Source organism: Pleurodeles waltl, chromosome 10 (genome assembly GCF_031143425.1).
Source record: "Pleurodeles waltl isolate 20211129_DDA chromosome 10, aPleWal1.hap1.20221129, whole genome shotgun sequence".
Taxonomy (NCBI): domain Eukaryota; kingdom Metazoa; phylum Chordata; class Amphibia; order Caudata; family Salamandridae; genus Pleurodeles; species Pleurodeles waltl.
In genome coordinates, this window is record NC_090449.1 from 759,821,720 (window position 1) to 759,840,168 (window position 18,449).

General features: G+C 47.8%; 1 protein-coding gene across 1 annotated transcript in view; it reads right to left on the minus strand.

Moving 5' to 3' along the window:
* The window catches only part of MASTL (microtubule associated serine/threonine kinase like), a 208,675-nt gene that overhangs the window by 127,359 nt on the left and 62,867 nt on the right, over positions 1-18,449 (minus strand). Inside the window, exon 5 of the mRNA XM_069211322.1 lies at positions 2,879-2,985. Within this exon, the coding sequence (XP_069067423.1) occupies positions 2,879-2,985 (107 nt within the window). The remainder of the gene's footprint in view (positions 1-2,878; positions 2,986-18,449) is intronic.

Genomic DNA, 18,449 nt, shown 5'->3' on the forward strand with positions numbered 1-18,449 from the left:
GAAGTTCTCATTTATTCTATTTTTCATACTGACCAAAAAAGGTGTGAAGGGAGTAAGCAAATAATAAATTTGTTTAGATACATCAAAAACCAAACAATACTAATCTATTGCATATATAATTCTGTTCAAGTTGAAAAAGTGCCCTTATTACTTTGTATTTGTTTACTATATAATACTCTCATATAGTGTATTTCTACAGTTAATATAGAAATACTGTATAGTATTTATAGTAAAATTAGTCCTTTGGGGTAATTTTTGTGTCCTACTATATACCCAGTCTCCTTGGGCTTTACAGGGATGCCCACTTAGTGGTATAAATTCCATGAAGGAATTACAATATGACTGAAGCACACAGAGAAAGCAGATGTTGTTAGTGAGCGAAGCCAGAAATGATCCATACTGTGAAGTGTCCCCCCTCCACCCAGCACCCCACCCACATTCTCCATTTGCAGAAGTGACAAAAGACCTACAGAAAGATTACCCAGCTAGGTAAGGCTGTACCTTCTCTCTGGTGCAGCTGTGAAGCATGCACAGCAATTGCATCTTGATTCTGGATGCCTGATTGGCCTGGGCGGCTGCAACAGCACCTCGCCTTTGGGCCCCCAGATCAGGCTGGTAGGTCCCAACTGCACCTCACTAGTGAATATATGTTTGTCCGAGAAGACCACGCTGGTATATTATTAAAAAGTACCTATCCACCTACCGAGAGTGTCTGTAGTGGACACAAAACAGACATTTGTATCTGCGCTGGTTCTGAAAATGCTATCACCCTCCTCTCAAAGTGTGTCCCCAGAGAACAGACTGTGCCCTGGCTACTGCCCAACCAGCAGGAGATGGCAGGTGTACTGGAAGTGACACTCACTGTGTCTTTGAAAATTGCTACCCTAAGAGGATCACAGATAAGGACTGTGATATGGTGATATGCTTTCAGCCCAGATGGGGAGAGGCTGTATTAATCTGCAAGGGTTGCCGAACTTCTGGCACTAGAATCCCCTGTACAGGTGGGAGCAATTAGCTGGGGTGTGAAAGAGGACATCACACAGGGAGGGAAAATAATTATCTAAATTGTAACTGGGTATTTGATTGTATTCATCATGGTTCTGTTCTTTATTTAGTTTTGTTTACCCTTCCACAGAAACTGGCAGGACAATCAAGCTATTATGTCTGCTGATTGATTGTGAGTACTTGATCCCCATCCCATGTACCTGAGATGTCCTGGACTGCTCACCATCACTGAACTGAAATCAAAGTACAGACGGAGTTGTACAAGGCCCAGTTTGCAGAGCCAGAGTAGGGCAGACCCAAGGAGAACAGGGAAAAAATATCTTAATGTAGTGTAGTCAGTTCAACTGAATTTAACCTTGTCAAGCAAAACGAAAAAAAACAAAAAACATGTTTATTTAGGTAAAGAAATCCGGTGTTGCAGGAGGATATGGGGCATGGTGGAAATATGGCTTGGAATGCTGCTTTTGGAGGGGAGGAGCTGGGGGGTGTGGGGGGTACATCAATACCTGGAGGAAAATAGGCAACCCGAGACTAATTGACACTACTATGGAAGGAACATTTAGAAAAATTAGGTTGGCATGCCACATCAGCATAGGAGGGGTCAGTCTCATTGAACTTCATTTATTTTCTCATTGAAGTTAATTAGGTCAGTCACATACTTAAATTCATTTTGAGACTTAAGGCATAGCATTTTCTAAATTTAATATTTACTATTCCATCTGAAAACAAACATTGGTAAAACTGATGTCTCGCCTACACAAGGTAATGGTTTTGGATGATGTGCAGCATGGCTTAAAATTACAAAAAAATACAAATATATATACAGCTGGAGGGCAGCCAGTAGGCATCATGGAGTAAGGGCATGCAACATGCACGGTGTGGGTTGAAGAAAAAAAAACAAAAAAAAAAAAACAAAGGTGCTAGGACGCGATCAGCGTTATGGCAGGTGGGGGAGGGCAATCCGCAGCAGAGGGGGGCACTTTTTTCCTGACTTGCAGGAAGGCAGATCAGGAGGCATCACTGAGGGAGCGAGGATGTACAACATGGAGGGTATCGGTAAAATGAAAAAAAAAGTGCTATGATGTGGGCAGCAGTAACGTCAGTTTTTTTATGGCAGAGAAGTGGGGTAAGCAACAATGGAAGGCAGGAGTGTGGAGGCAAGCAACAACAAAAGGAGGAAGAGCGGGTGCGTAGAATGAAAGAAGCAACAACACACACAACAGCAAGACAGTGGGGGCAAGAAGCAACAAGAATAGCAACGGAGGAAGGGATTGCAGGTGGGGCAAAAAGAAACAAGCCAGAAAACATGAGGAAGGTGTGTGGGGACAAGAAGCAACACGGAAGAGTGAAAAATGGAGTGGGAAGAAGTAAAGAAAAGTGAACAGTGGAATACCACAAGTAATACATCCATGCTCCAGGACGAACACAAAGCTGTAGGAAGCTTACACAGCTGACCAATAAAAAGCAAGAAAAATAGAGTGACAATGAAGCCCACCAATGGTAAGCAATAGACATCCTCCAAGTCCACTGTAGAAAACAAAAGAACTTGCACACCAAAGTGCATGCCGGTTCTTAGGTGAGAGCTAAAAATTTTAGTTACTAAACCTTTGCATTTCTGCATAGGTTCAAGGTAGTATGCTCAGACACCCACTCGAAAAAGAAGCATGACATCAGTGCATGCTTAAGCAGACCACATTGAAAAACTAATGTCTTAGGATTTTACTCCTAGAAATGGGGAAGTAATTGCTGAACATGAGAATAGTTTAGTCCAATATTACCAAGAGTTAATTAAGAGTACAAATTTTCCTTAAGTGTTTAGTTCCTCGTGATATACACATTTTACATAGAAATTAACACAATTGTGTGTACTTACAAGGCCTAGTGAGCTAATAAGAGATAACAGTTGTCCTGGAGTCCGCGAGTAGTCTTGCTTAGGTTTCGCCATTGAAGGTGTTGTAAGGATATCCACCATATTGATTTCTAAAATGTGGGGAAAACAAATTAAGTGTTCCAATCAAAAGTAGCCAGACATGGAATAGTCAGCTTTAGTACTTATATCAACTCCATTTCCCATGTAACAGGTAGAACTTGTTTGTGCATGATTTTCAATGTACCGATTGTCAGCTGAAATTAGGCAGTGTTTCTCCAAAATGTTTGCCTGAAGCCAGTTATAAAGACAATGTACTAATATTACAGGTGCATATGCCCTGATAATCACTGGAGTTATCAGTTAATTCCAACTATATCTTAAGTACCATTTTTACCATTGGTCTCCACATGTGATAACACCTACCTGAACCACTGGCAGGCTGACCTATTTCTTTCTTAGGACAACACTACCAGGACTGCTGTAGTAAGCTTTCTATCTATGTAGTGTACCACTACATGTGGACATTACGATGATAGTCAAGAGCAACCCTTATTGGCTGACATGGGTTAACATATTTAACTCTAAAACCTCAGATTTTGTGGTAGCGTGGGCGAGCAGTTAGTCTTGTCAGCGGATAGTGTTAAGCATTTATTGCACAGAGAGCCAGCAAGCGAGACACACACAATAAAGAAATCCGACACCAATTTATAAAAAATAAAGAGTTTTATATGTTTAACACAAATAACTTTTTTACTGGGTAAGTACGTTTTAAGTATAACAGTTTTGAAATGTACAGGAAATACACTTGCATTGACTAATGCACTAATGTTATCCTATTGGGAAAGAAACATACTGCATATAGGTACTTAGCAACAACTTACAAGACTTTATTCTGGAGTTAAGATATGTATGGGGCAAGGTACAAAGGAACACCAGCAGGTCACATTGGGAGGCACTGGGGCACCCAGGTGCAGAGGTGCTTTACAGAGTTAGATGCCCAATGTTTTCCTCTGAGAAATGGCCCAGGGGAAAAGAGGATGCAAGTGGGAACTGGGTGACAAACTGGCTGAACCCAAAAGGGGGCTCAGCTTTGAAGGATTTTGGAACCTCATTGGCACCGCTGAGCAACCGCAGGGGGGGTCAGATACAGTGGTGCTTCCAGTTGTCAGGTTTTCATGGGCCCAAGACTCTCGCGGTTTCAGTGTCCTGCACAATGAGGCTGGAGGTAGGGGCTGGTGAGACCAAACCTGTAGGGGGACTCAGCTCTGGAGAGTATCTGGATCTCATAGGCACAGTTGGCGTATTCCTCTTTGGGCTGTGGGGCTCAGTGCAGTGCTGCTTTGGCCGGTGGGGGTCAAACTGGCAGAGACTCTTGTTTCGGTCTTTGATGCCTGCGAAGGGGCAGGGAAACAGCTCCTCTGTTCCAATGGAGATACTGGTTACTTCTTAAAGTGCTGGCAGCCATCCCAGGCTTTTGGAGACTGATCAGCTGCAGGACGAGTTGTCTTTGGTGTAATTGTCAAAGACAGCAGGGAGGCAGTTGCTGCTCCTTAGTTCTTGCTTCTTGCAGCTCTTCATTGTCCTTCTTTGGTCCAGCGAATCTAGTTCCCTGGTGCCAGGGGCTTCCCTAAATACTAGATTTAGAAGAGTACCGGGAGGGAAGGGTAGGCGCCAATAGGCTACTTACCCTTGGGGTCATTACACCACCTATAGGACTACTTCCTGTGGTGAGTGGGCATAAACCTGTCCCAGAGTTCCTATTTCTGCCATCACTAAGATAGCAGAATTTGCCTGGAGTAGGGCAAATCAAGCAGCTCTCCTCAGGGGCGTGGCTGGCCTGGGTGTACTCCATGCCTCCTACCATATTAATTTCCCGCTTGCCAATAGGCCTGAGGGCAGGAGTGGCATCCTGAAGGTCTGGGGGATGCTGGGGTCACATTTTAAAGGTAGCAGGGACTTTAAAGTCCCTGGCATTGGTATGCTAAATTACTAGTCATCCTAACAGGAGGAGGTGTGAAAACCATCCTCCGGAGCAGGCATTGTTTCTAGCTTTCAAGAATAAGGCTTCTTACCTGCAGTGGTTCCAAAAGTTGCCTGTGGTGGCAGGCTGTACTGACCAGTCAGCCAGCACACTAGAAGACAAGTAGGTATCAGGGGGTGCCTCTAAGGTACCCTTTCGGTGAATGTATTAATAAATCCATCACTGGAATCAGTGTGGTTTTATTAATATGATGTGTTTGATACCAAACACCATAGGGTTCAGTGAAGCCATTATGTAGCTGGGAAACTCATTTTGACCAGTGTCTAATACATACCTTAAGATGGCTTCCCTGTTCACTTATGTCTAAGAATTGATTTAGACATCCTAGGGGCATATCTGGTCATGCAGATATGTCCTCATATGTGGTGTAATGCTCCCTGTATTAGGGCTGTAAGGCATACTGTAGAGGTGACTTATCAATACTGCATGCAGTGTCTGCAGGCATGGCACACAGGATGTGTGCCCTGCTGTGTTTTCACTTAAGGCTTGCACCCTGCCATGCAGGCTGAGATGGTAGGCTGTACGCAATTTGTGTGTGGGTCATTAGGTTGGCATAAGATATGCTGCAGCCCTTAAGAACCTTCTTTAGTACCCATACCCTAGGTACCAGGGGTACCATTTACTAGGGACTTACAGGAGTGCTAAAGTCCTGTGCCAATTGTGAAACAACCAGACACACCTTGTTTTAAAAGGAAAAAGCACTGGCACTGAGGTCTGATTGACAGGCCTCAGCGCACTGTCAGAGTCGAGAACAGTATCTGGCCATTCTAAAAGTGGCAAAAAGTTAAGGGGGAAAACTGCAAGGAAGTCCAGGTTCTTCAACCGTTTGTAACTAAACAGAGCAAAATGAGCATGTTTTTCTTCTGTATGGCCGGAGTAATCTCAAGATAAGTGGGGTATTTTTCTCTTCTAAGTACTGGTCTTCCCTAGTTGTCTCATTAGAGAGGCAAACTATGGTGGTCATTACAACATTGGCGGTAAAAGGCGCTTACATCCGTGCAGAAGACCGCGAATACACCGCGGCGGCGGCGGTAGTCCGCCACAGCTATTATGACACACATCTCGGAATCTGCCAAAATACAGACACCCACACAACTCCGCCACACCAAAGGTCAGTGTTAAAGTGGCAAAAACAAAACCTCCGCCTCCACCTCCACGCCAACAGAAACACGCCCATGCTATTACGACCCACGAATCCACGCGGCGGTCTTTCAACCGCGGTATTCCATTGGCGGTATACACCGCCGCGCTCAAAATACACACACATCTCCAAAACACCGCCACATTGGACAATTCAAAATACACACACCTGATACACATACAAACACCACTCCCACACACCCATTACAATATAAAACACCCACCCACAAACCCCTATGACCAAAATTCACAGACGAAGGCCAGAGAGACAGCACAGCCAAGACAACACCACCATACGGAGGCACACAACACCATCACCCACACCACATCCACGCACAAAACACCACACACCACTACACATCACCACACACATCAACACTCACACTGCCCCACACATCACACACACCACCCCATGTCACGCCAAAGATACCCCCGCTTCTCCGAGGAGGAGCTCAAGGTCATGGTGGAGGAAATCATCCGGGTAGAGCCACAGCTCTTTGGCTCACAGGTACAGCACACCTCAATAGCCAGGAAGATGGAGCTATGGCGCAGAATCGTGGACAGGGTCAACGCTGTGGGACAGCACCCAAGAAATAGGGAGGACATCAGGAAGAGGTGGAACGACCTACGGGGGAAGGTGCGTTCAACGGTCTCCAGGCACAGCATCGCGGTTCAGCGGACTGGTGGCGGACCCCCACCTCCTCCCCCACAACTAACATGGGAGGAGCAAGTCTTGACCATCATGCATCCAGAGGGCCTCGGAGGAGTCAGTGGAGGATGGGACACTGGTAAGTCAAATCTTAACTATCATATCCCCCACCCTACCAGCATGTTATCACACACCCCCACCCTCCCCTATCACTCAAACCCCTCACTAATGTACTAATCACACAAACCACACATCCCAACACCAAGCCCTGCATGACACAACTAAGCATGGTCACCCCTCACTAAAGCATGCCCACAGCACATACCCAGAACACCCCCTAACCATCATCAGACAAGCCCCCACACAGGAATGCTAGCACTAGGGTACACAGACACCCACCCATTGCACACCAACACACACACAAATGCATTAATTATGCTCTTATGCCCCTGCAGGAACCCGAAGGACCGTCACCACATCAGAGGGTCCAGAAAACACCACTCCACCCCCAGAAGAGGCCCACAGTGACAATAGCAGCTCTGCCCTACTGGATCCTGATGACCAGCCCAGACCATTGTGGGCCTCGGGACAGTCGGTTCCCCTTGCACAGGCACAGCCCAACACTGACCTTCCACCCTCTGGTAACACCAGCACAGCACCCACCCAGCGGGCCCATACCTCCGTCCCCAGGACAGGTCAATCAGCGGTGTGTCCACCACTACAGGGAACCCAGGAGAACCCACCACCCCAACAACAGGGACCTGGGGGCAGTGGTAGTGGGCACACGGTCCAGGAACACAGGGGAACTGGGAGGGCTGCTGTGCGACAGGGGGCGGACAGGCCAAGGGAACCCACTCTCCACGAGGCCCTCACCTCCATCACGGGAGCATACCACCACTCCCAGGAGACGATGGCCACGGTCCTGGCCAAGTTTCAGGAGACAGCGCCTGCAGGAGGAACAGTATTTGGGGTTCAGGGAGGAGCTCAGGACCATCAGCTCCGCCCTGGGCACCATCGTAGGGGTGCTGAAGGACATACAGAAAACCATGAGGGACACCGTGGCACTCCAAGGGGCCACTGACACTAGCCAGGACGATGAACTGCCCACCACCTCCGCCGGCGCTAGTGGACAGGACGTCCCGCCACAGGACCACCACACCAGAACCCCACCCCCTGCAGACTGACAACCACCACGCAAGCGGTCCCAGAGAGCCAGGAACAGGACAGAGCAAGATGGCAAGACCCCCACCAGGAAATGAGACCACTCTGATTCTCCCCCCACTGACCCACTTTGTTACCCTGTCCATACTTGAACTGCCCCAGCTCCACTTCCTATGCCCAGATGGGCAGTGCACCTGTGAGACTAATAGACTGGACTCTGCCATGGACATTCCTCCGCCATCACCCATCCTCATATTACAACCCCCTCCCATTTCTGAACACTTCAATAAACACCCTTGAAACAAAAAACAATCTGGAGTCAGTCTGTGAGATTGTAAATATGTATTATCAATGACAGAGTCATAATGCGTTCCCCATTGTAAAGCCAACATACCTATGTCACACATCACAAGTCCTTGAAGGATGCAAGCAGATGACACACGTTGGTAACCACACCTGTGAAACCGTAATGTAAAGGAACAACTCAGTTACCAAATACTGGTTGAAATCGACAGACAGGATAGAGGTACACGTGTGAAAGTTAATGTAATGGTAACAATGAAAATGTTCTCACCTGTGTCTCACTGGAAATATTGCTGTATGACTGACTCCCTGTTATCGTTGTCTTCTTCCTCAGCTTCCTCATCACTGTCCACAGGGACAACACCGTCATCTGGACCATCCTCCTGCAGAAAAGGGACCCGGCGTCGCAAAGCCAAATTATGAAGCATCGAGCAGGCGATGAGGATCTCGCACACCTTCTTCGGTGAGTAGAATAGGGAACCACCTGTCATATGGAGGCACCTGAACCTGGCCTTCAGGAGGCCGAAGGTGCGTTCGATCACCCTCCTAGTCAGCCCATGGGCCTCATTGTAGCGTTCCTCTGCCCTGGTCCTGGGATTCCTCACTGGGGTCAATAGCCAGGACAGGTTGGGGTAACCAGAGTCCCCCAATAGCCACACACGGTGCCTCTGGAGTTGAGCCATCATATCAGGGATGCTGCTATTCAGCAGGATGTAGGAGTTATGCACTGAGCCAGGGAACATAGCATTTACCTGCGAGATGTACTGGTCTGCCAAACAGACCATCTGAACATTCATCGAATGATAACTCTTCCTGTTCCTGTACACCTGTTCACTCCTGTGGGGGGGGGGGGGAGACCAGAGCTACATGGGTCCCATCAATGGCACCTATGACGTTGGGGATATGTCCAAGGGCATAGAAGTCACCTTTAACTGTAGGCAAATCTTCCACCTCAGGGAAAATGATGTATCTCCTTACGTGTTTCAGCAGGGCAGACAACACTCTGGACAAAACGTTGGAAAACATAGGCTGGGACATCCCTGATGCCATGGCCACGGTTGTCTGGAATGACCCACTTGCAAGGAAATGGAGAACTGACAGCACCTGCACGTCAGGGGGGATTCCAGTCGGATGGCAGATTGGTGACATCAGGTCTGGCTCTAACTGGGTACATAGTTCCTAGATTGTGGCACGGTCAAACCTGTAGGTGATGATGACATGTCGCTCTTCCATTGTCAACAGGTCCATCAGCGGTCGGTACACCGGAGGATTCCGTCATACCAGGCCCAGGAGGGCCCAAGTATCGTCGTGGCTACGAAGGACAACAGCGACGAATCAATCATTTTTCATCCAGGTATGTACCCACAGTTGCACACAAGACTACACCAATCACAAAACCCTTCCTGTATGTGTGTTGAGTGTAGGCCTAGCTGTGTGTGACGCAGAGGAAAACGAAGCCATGTGGGCCCCTGAAATGGCGGCTGCCTGACCTCTAAACTGGGACAATGGGATTGTGGGGTAACAGCGCTGGTGTTGCACACCGCGGTGGTAGGCGGTCGTAGACCGCGGCGCAATGCAGCATTGGTTAACATTGGACCCTATGGGTCCCAAGAGCCAATGAACAGGTGCGCCGGCGGTGATGATGCGCACCGCTGCGGATGTCACCGCCATTTTCTGTCTGTTCAATCACTAGATACCTGACCTTCGACAGGAGAGGACCTACACTGCAAGTGCTGCTGTGACCTCGGTCTGGAAGCGACGATGGCTGCTGCGTCTGGGGAAAGGGCCCCTGCCTTCACTGCTCAGGAGTTGGAGAAACTGGTAGACTGGGTCCTCCCCCAGTACATGCTACTGTACGGTCCTCCAGACCAACAGGTTAGTACACAGGGTTCACGTTGTATGGGCTAGGCCTGGGTGGAGAGGGCTAGTTGGATGAGGGAAGGGCACAGAGTTCATAGAACATTAATGCATGTGAATGAATGGGCCACATGGCCAGAGTAGGGAGGGGGCCACTCACATCGACGGTGCAGTTGGTAATGACTGTTCCTCTTCCCTTTGTGCACGTCATGTAGGTCAGCGCCCACCAGAAGAGGGACATTTGGCGTGCCATCGCCAAGGAGGTCCGGACCCTGGGGGCCCACCAGAGACGGGGCACCCACTGCCGGAAAAGATGAGAGGACATTCGCCGCTGCAGCAAGAAGACGGCGGAGGCTCAGCTGGGGATGGCCTCCCAACGTGGGAGGGGTGCCCGTCGCACCATGACCCCCCCTGATGTTCCGGATCCTGGCGGTGGCCTACCCGGAGCTGGATGGGCGCTTGAGGGCATCACAGCAGACACAAGGGGGTGAGTACAACCTCATTCTACGGACTTTGCTCGCAGTAAAGGGGTCTGGGTGGGGGAGGAGGCCTGTGGGTGTACCTAGGCCAGCCAGAAACACAAAGACTAGGCCCCTCTGTAATGCAGCCCATGTGGCACTCTACCCCCACCTCAGTAGAGTGCCAAGTCGAGGTATAGTTGCCCCTGTGGCATCCATGTGTGCAGATGTTCACCATTGCCATGTAGGCCATATCCCAGAAATTGCATATGCAGAGGGCAGGAGCACGGCGTAATGCAGGGGGCTGCTGTGTCTGTCTTGTCTGCCAACGGTAGCGGTATGCCATGCACTCAACCTGTCTTTCTTCTGTTCCCCCCCCCCCTTTTCTGCTCTCCCTGTTCTTTTGTGCATCAGCATCATCAGGCAGAGGTACAGTGGCACCGGAGCACGAAGGAGCTGCATCCCACATGGCCATGGAGGGCCACACCACGGACTCAGAATGCACCAGTGGGACGGAGGGCGAGGGGAGCTTCACGGCGGCCACCGGATCACCAAGCAGCGACACTGACTCATCCTCCGATGGGGGCTCCCTTGTGGTGGCGGCACCATCTGTGCGCCCCACTTATACAGGTACAGCCACCACCTCCCCTACCAGCACCGCCCTCCCAGCAGCCCCTCAGCGTTCGCCCCGTGCCCACTCACCCAGGAGGGTGGGCATCACCTTCGCCCCAGGCACCTCAGGCCCTGCCCCAGTCACCCCTGCTGCCCTCGGTGAGGAGGCTATTGACCTCCTCAGGTCACTCAATCACTGTTGGGCAGTCTACCATTGTGAATGCCATCCAGGGTGTAGAACGAGAGTTGCAACACAGTAATGCATTCCTGGAGGGCATTCATTCTGGTCAGGCTGTCCTTCAGCAAACCCTGCAATCTCTGGCCTCAGCACTGATGGCAGCCATTGTCCCTGTGTCTAGCCTCCCCCCCTCCAACCTCCTCCACCCAGACCAAATCCCCTGTACCCCAGCCCATCCCAAGCACACCTACAGACCAGCATGCACACAAGTCAGCACACACCAGTAGCTCAAGCAAACATAGGCACCACACAACCCACAGGCACTCACGCAAGCCTTACCCACATACAGACACAGCAACATCCACTGCCTCCCCCTCCTCCTCCTCCTCTTCTCCCTCCTCCCTCCCAGTCTTGTCTACACACACACACACACACACACACACACACCTGCATGCACCACATCTACAGGCACCAGGAGTCGCACCAGGACACCCAGCACCACAAGCCGCTCACCTGCACTCACCACCTCCACTGCCATTTACACGTCCCCTGTGTCCTCTCCCAGTGTGTCTGTGACGCCCCCTCCCAAAGTACACAAACGCTGGCAATCACACACCAAACATCCATCCACCTCACGACCACCTCCTCTTCCTCCACTCCCAGACCCCCTCCAACTACCCATCCCAGTGTTCGTCAGAAACTGTCCCTCTGTAAAGTTGACCTTTTTGCCCCCACCCCCCCTCCCTCCAATTCATCAGTCCCGTCGTAGCGCCTCAGCCAAAAAGCCTCCAATACCAGTGGTGCCTGTTCAAGGTATGTGGAGTGCACCGGCCACCAGGGCAGGCAGTGTGACCCGTAGCCAAGGCACTGGCAGCCCACCCCCTGTAAAGGCTATGAAATTGGAGAGTGGAAGACGGGACCGTGTGAAGCCTCCTGGTGGGAAAACAACTCACATGGGTTCCAAGGGGATTGGAGAGTCAGCTGTGACTCCACCAAAGGTGGGAAAGGGCCAGAGGAAGTCTGCCCAGCCTGTTGTGAGTATCACGGCGGAGAAGGGCGCCATCATTCCCGGTGGTCGAGACCCAACCGCCAGCACCGTCGTCACTGGTCAGGAGACCACCGCCGGAGTCATAGCCCAGTAGGGCCCAAGTATCGTCACTGGTCAGGAGACCACCGCCGAAGTCATAGCCCAGGAGGGCCCAAGTATCGTCACTGGTCATGAGACCACCGCCAGAGTCATAGCCCAGGAGGGCCCAAGTATCGTCACTGGTCAGGAGACCACCGCCAGAGTCAGTGCCCTGGAGGGCAGCAGTATCGTCACTGGTCAGGAGACCACCACTGGAGTCAGTACCCAGGAGGGCCCTGGCTGCCACAGCCCAGGTGGGCTATGAGGGAACGTCATGCCACACACCAATGCCCAGTCTAGGGAACGTCATGCCACACACCAATGTCCGTACCAGAACCGCCATGGCAAAGCACCGCTGAACAGTCCCGAACCGCCATGGTGAAGACCGCTGAACAGGGCAAGCACCGCCATGGCAAAGCACCACTGAACAGGGCAAGCACCGCCATGGTGAAGACCGCTGAACAGGGCATGCACCGGGTAAGAATGAATAGACCGCCACATCAAGCATCCTTATCCCATGTGCAGCTGGGACAGTGACGGGACAGGAACTTTCACGGGGAGACTAATCCAGTCTGGGCACCAGTCCCCCTCACGAGCCACTGGCGGATGTTATCTACTTGCGAAATTGAGGCTTTGCACTCCCCAGGATGGCACAGTGGGCAAGCCACCCACTGTAGAGGCTTGAGAGACTGTGGCTTTGCACTCCTCAGGATGGCATAGTGGGCATGGAGCCCCGTCGTGGATCTGGCTTTGCAGTCATCTGGCTGAGGTGCCCCCCCCTTCCCTTCACCCTGAGGTGCCTGTAGTATTTCTATCTGATGCCCCGGCAGTGTTCTCTCCGATTGTGGTCAGGTACCTTTTGTGGGCTTCGCCCATGCATTTTTGGACTAGTGGTGCACGGACATTGATATGTACATATCTAAACTACTTCTCGTACTGTATATATTTCTGCCAGATTTTCGTATATATCTGTATATTTTTGCAAAACTTGTTTATTGCAACATTACAATGTTTGAACGGATTTCGCTTTGTCTTTGCATTCTTCCGGGGGGATTGTGTGTTGTTACTGTGATGTTTGGAAATGCATTGGTGTGTATGTTGTAATATGCGAGGGTGGGGGTGTTAGGTGGGTGTCCCCCTAACTTTTGCCTCCACCCTCCCCATGTCGTAGGTGCAGTACTCACCGTTGTCTTCGGCGCCTATGTAGATGGTGGTCATAGAGGAGCAGAAAGACAAGCGCAGGGAGTATTTGTAGTTCCGGCTCCATGGAGTCCTCGTTCCTCATGGGATGTGTTCAGGTGAGCGTTTTCCCATTGCAGCAACTGTTTCCGCCGTGTTTTTATCCACGGTGAATCCGCTCCGGAAAAGGTGGCGGATTGTAATACTATGGGCAGTACATTGTCTTCCGCCTGTCTGTTGGCGGTGACCGCGGCGCTGCTTGTCTGTACCGCCGTGGCGGGCGGTGTGTTAAAGTGGCTGTCTTTGTTGGCGGTTTCCGCCAGGGTCATAATTCCCTTTTTTTGTCCGCCAGCCTGTTTGCGGTATTACTGCACCTTTAACACCGTCCGCCAGGGTTGTAATGACCCCCTATGTTTCTTACTCAAAAATGCAGAACAATCAGATAAATTGACTGGTTCACAAAATAGAAGCAAACAAATTGCTTCCCCCACCCCCTTCCTACACTGCCCCTGTTCAAAGCATTGGGGCTAAATAGCCCACCAATTCTTTTGTGGTGTATCTTAAAAATATTTATGGTTGAAACAGGCATGCGTTTTCCTCAGGGTTCTCATTGATGTAAAAAACCGTGGTTCATTAGCACAATCAAAGATCAATTCATCTAGGAATTCTGGGTGAACCGTGCAGAAGATTTCTGTTTTTTTGGTATTCATTTTTATAATGATTTTTCCCATTCAAATATTGGTCATTACCAAATTGTGATTAGATTTGTGGATAAACTGTAAAACCAAAGTTGTTTGTAAACTAGCAGGTCACATCTGGTGCTCTGTGAAGATTTAAATGCCATTTTTGATCAGCAAGGCCTCCATTTTATATATTTTGAACTCCACTCTAAAGGACCTTTTTAACTATATTAATGAGTATGAGCCAACAAATGACTGTAGTAACAGCCGTCTAATTTTTACCTTTTTTTGGACATACTGGTTTCTCAATGATTGAGTAATTTTCTTTTCTTGGGCGGTTTTAAACTATGTTTCTTCCTGTGGAATATCGAAAAGGCTTTTAGCAACCATAGTCCACTTACTATTATCATACCAACATCATTACATTTTCTCCATCTACTGAAGGATAATGTATAGTTTCTTACTTGTAGGTGTAGTTTTGCAGCTTCAAGAATTTTCTGGATTCACATGCTGTGCATTATTCCGTCATCTAGTAGTTTGGTCCGGAATTCTCCAGCATCTTGTAGTCCTTCTTGTCTTTTAGATTTTTGTTTGTTGGTGGGTGTCAAAGGCAGTTCCATTTGGTGTCCGTGATGGTGTCCTGCTTCCTCCAGAAGCTCCCACCTTTGTTGACCATTTTCAGATTCTTCTTTCCATCTTCTTGGAGAAGGTGGGCCAGTCACTTGTGACTCTTGAACATTCTTCAAGCTGCAAAACTACACATGCAGCTAAGAAACGATACATTTTTCAGTGTGAATCTTTTCTTGAGTCACATGCTGTGCATTGATTTTGTAGCAGTTTCTAACCTTATGGTCGTTGGTTTGAAGATGGGCAATGACTTCCAAACAGATACTGCAAAACCCTCTATCCTACTTGACTTTCCTTGTTTTTCTGTATCTCGGTACAGCAATGTTTTGTAAATGTGTGTGTAATACTGACCATATTGTTGCCAAGCAAATTTTTAGCAATTAAGTATTTGCAGGAAGGCAACGGTTGCTCCTTTCTTTCATGTGGAATGCACCTTTGGTACCACAGATAAAGTTTCCCCTGTGTAAGTGTGGCACAAATTAATGGCAATCTATCTTGCAATCATGTTTTTGACGACTGATTTTCCTAAGAAGCTATCTGCAAATTATATGAATAGTAATAGTTCTATGTAGTACTTTACGTCACGCCTTGCATCTAATGTACGCAAAGCTCGAGTTTTGGGAAAAAACTTGGAATTTGTAAACTTTGATTCATGTGAAATTGCGTAATGGCTTTTGGCACGAACTGCAGGTCTGTTCTCTTGACAATCCTGTTTTATGAATTTGAAAATAGGGTTCTTGTATTGCATGTGCCTGTAACTCACTTGCTCTGCATAGTGACGTGAAAGCCAATGAGAAAACAGACTTGAAAGGTTAGAATTTGTAAATTCAGTTTGTGCAAAGGTTTGAAGTTTTGTTTTTTTCCACTAGCTGAGTGAGTACTACATTTAGATTCCATGTGGGTGCTGGCACCTTTCTTGGTTGTGTTATTCTCTTTGCTCCCTCCAAGAACCTTTTTATTACAAGTAACGTGGGGAAAAAATCTCTTCCAAAAAGGCCTTTTGTATACACCACTATAGTTGCTATGTGATTCTTTAAAGCATGAATAAGTAAGTTTCTTCTAGAAGGTAAGTTAAATATTTCAAAACCCCTTTGTCCTTCTTATTTTTACTCTTAAATCTCTTTTTTAATACACAATACTTATCTTTTTCATTTGGCTATGTAACATCTTCTTGTGGTTAGTCTTCTTACTTCCCTTAGAACTTCCATTGTGTTTTACAGCAGCTTCAAATGTCAAAATTCTATGCCTTCCGGGGTTATGCTGTTAGACTCAAATGTTCTGGGTAAATTACTCTCCTCCTTCCACTGACAACAGATCCTGTTGCCTTTTAGCTTATCTGTGCTAGTTCTGAGAACTATGCTTGTCTTGCCCATTGTGGGGCAATTAAGGTCAGAGTCATCAGCTTGTTTTGAATTTGTTGATTACTGTGAGCAACAGTGAAAAAGAGGGAAAAGTGTATGCAAATATCCTTGACCAATACATCGACAGTGCATTCCCCATAGAGAGATGGTGTGCCTAGCTGGAGGTGAAGTTTTGGCATTTTGCGTTCAGTGGAGTTGCTAACAGATCCATCATAGGTGTTCCCCATTTCTGAAAGATTCTTTCTATTACATTCTGGTTCAGTTCTGATTCGTGGGAGCACAAGGCTTGTCTGTCAACATTTTTTTTCCCCAGAAGATGTACTGCCTGCATTTCCATCTTCATCTCTAGAGCCCATTTCTATAGTTTTTGAGCTCTCTTTGATAAGGGTGGTGACTGGGTCCTCCCTGTTTGTGTAAATAATTATAGTTGTATTGTCTGTCTGAATTAAAATGGGTTCCTCAAATGTTCTCTTTGTAATGCTTTTAGGGCTAGGAAGACTGTATTTTGCTCCAGTATGATGATGTGTTGCCCTGCATCCTGTTCCTTCCATATCCCTCGTACTTTGGGCGAGCCCATATAAGCTCCCCATCCCATGTGAGAGGAGTCTGTGGTTATCGTCACTGCTGGAGGTGACAATGCAAAAGTTCTTTCTTGTGTAATGTGTGCTCTGTTCCACCTAATTCGCCTGTTCTACCTTCTGTGTGACAACCACTAGATATTTCCAACACCCAGTTGCCTGTGACCACTGGTTTTAAAGCCATTCCTGTATTGGTCTCACGTGAAGTCTTGCATAGGGAATTAAAGGGATGAATGATGCCATCTTCCCCACTGTTCATGCCGTCAGAGTTTGCCCCAGTGCAGTAGCAGTGAATCTCGGTCACTGGGGATTGTGTCCCCTTCTTGTTGGTAGGGATTAAGCCCTCTTCTTGTTGGGGGTATGCTTTCCCTTGAATGCAGTTGATTCTTTCTTTAAAAAAAAAAAAAGAAAAAAAAAAAAAAAAAACATTCTTGTTCCGTTTCCAGGGAGAACTTCTCTATATTCAAGGAGAAACCTAGTGTGTAAAGGGTTTCCTGAAGTACAGGTATACATGTATTCCCTTCCTTCTTAAGTGTGCTGCTACTGCCGCCAGGCACTTTGTAAACACTCTTGGTGGTCATTTTATTGGAAATGTCAGTATTGTCAACTTATAATGTGTTTTGTTCACCACAAACCATAGGTATTTCTTGTGCTTGGCGTTCTTTGGAATGTGCAAGTAGACATTTTTTAAGTCTATCGTTGCTATGCAATCGCCTCGCTGTAAGTGTGGTATGACCTCTTGTAAGGTTGCCATCCAAAATCTTTGCGTTTTTATGAATTTGTTGATGAACCAGAGACCTACGATTGGACTTCATGATCTGTCTACCTTTGGGATTAAGAAATATGTTGAGTAATTTCCCTTGGTGATGTCTTGTTTCAGGACTTGTTTGATTGCCTGTTTGTCTAGTAATTCTTTAACTTCCTAGGAGTCAAGCTCTTTCTTCTTCAGAACGGACTTTTGTCCTTCGTCCTCTTGCTGGTGGAAATTTTGTTAGTTCTATGCACTATCCAAATTGAATTGTCTTTATTATCCCTTTGTCTGAAGTTATCTTTCTCCACTGCTGGAGAAAATTTCTTATCTTTCCAGCCACAGGTGTTTTGTGTAGAATTTTAGATGGCTCATTTCTGAATTTAACAGATGGAATTTATTAAAGTAAACTTGTTGTTGAAGTCACTTGTTTGTGGGAGTTAACCCTCCTTTGTGGTGTTGCCCTCTTCCTCGAAAGGGCTGGTGTCCCTGTTCTTGATACTGCCACCTTTGTTGTGATGTTGTAGATTGATTGGTGTCTTGGAATGTTTGAGGAGAGCTTCCAGCCTACAAACTTTCTCTGGGGGCATGTTTACTTGACGCAAAGGTTACCTTTCACATTCCACCTCGAAATTGTAGTGCGCCCATAGACTTTGATGTTTCGTTGTCTTTTTTCCACTGATTAAGGCTTTCATCCAAAGTGCTACCAAATAACTGTTTCCCAGTGTTTAAGATGTTGGCTAGAATTTCTTGCTTAAACCCTGAAATTCTTAATCATGAATGGCGCCTCAGTGCTATGCCTATCATCATCTGGTGGCTTCATGTGTCTGCTGCATCCAATACCGATTTTAAGCAGGTGTTGACAATGTTCTTGCC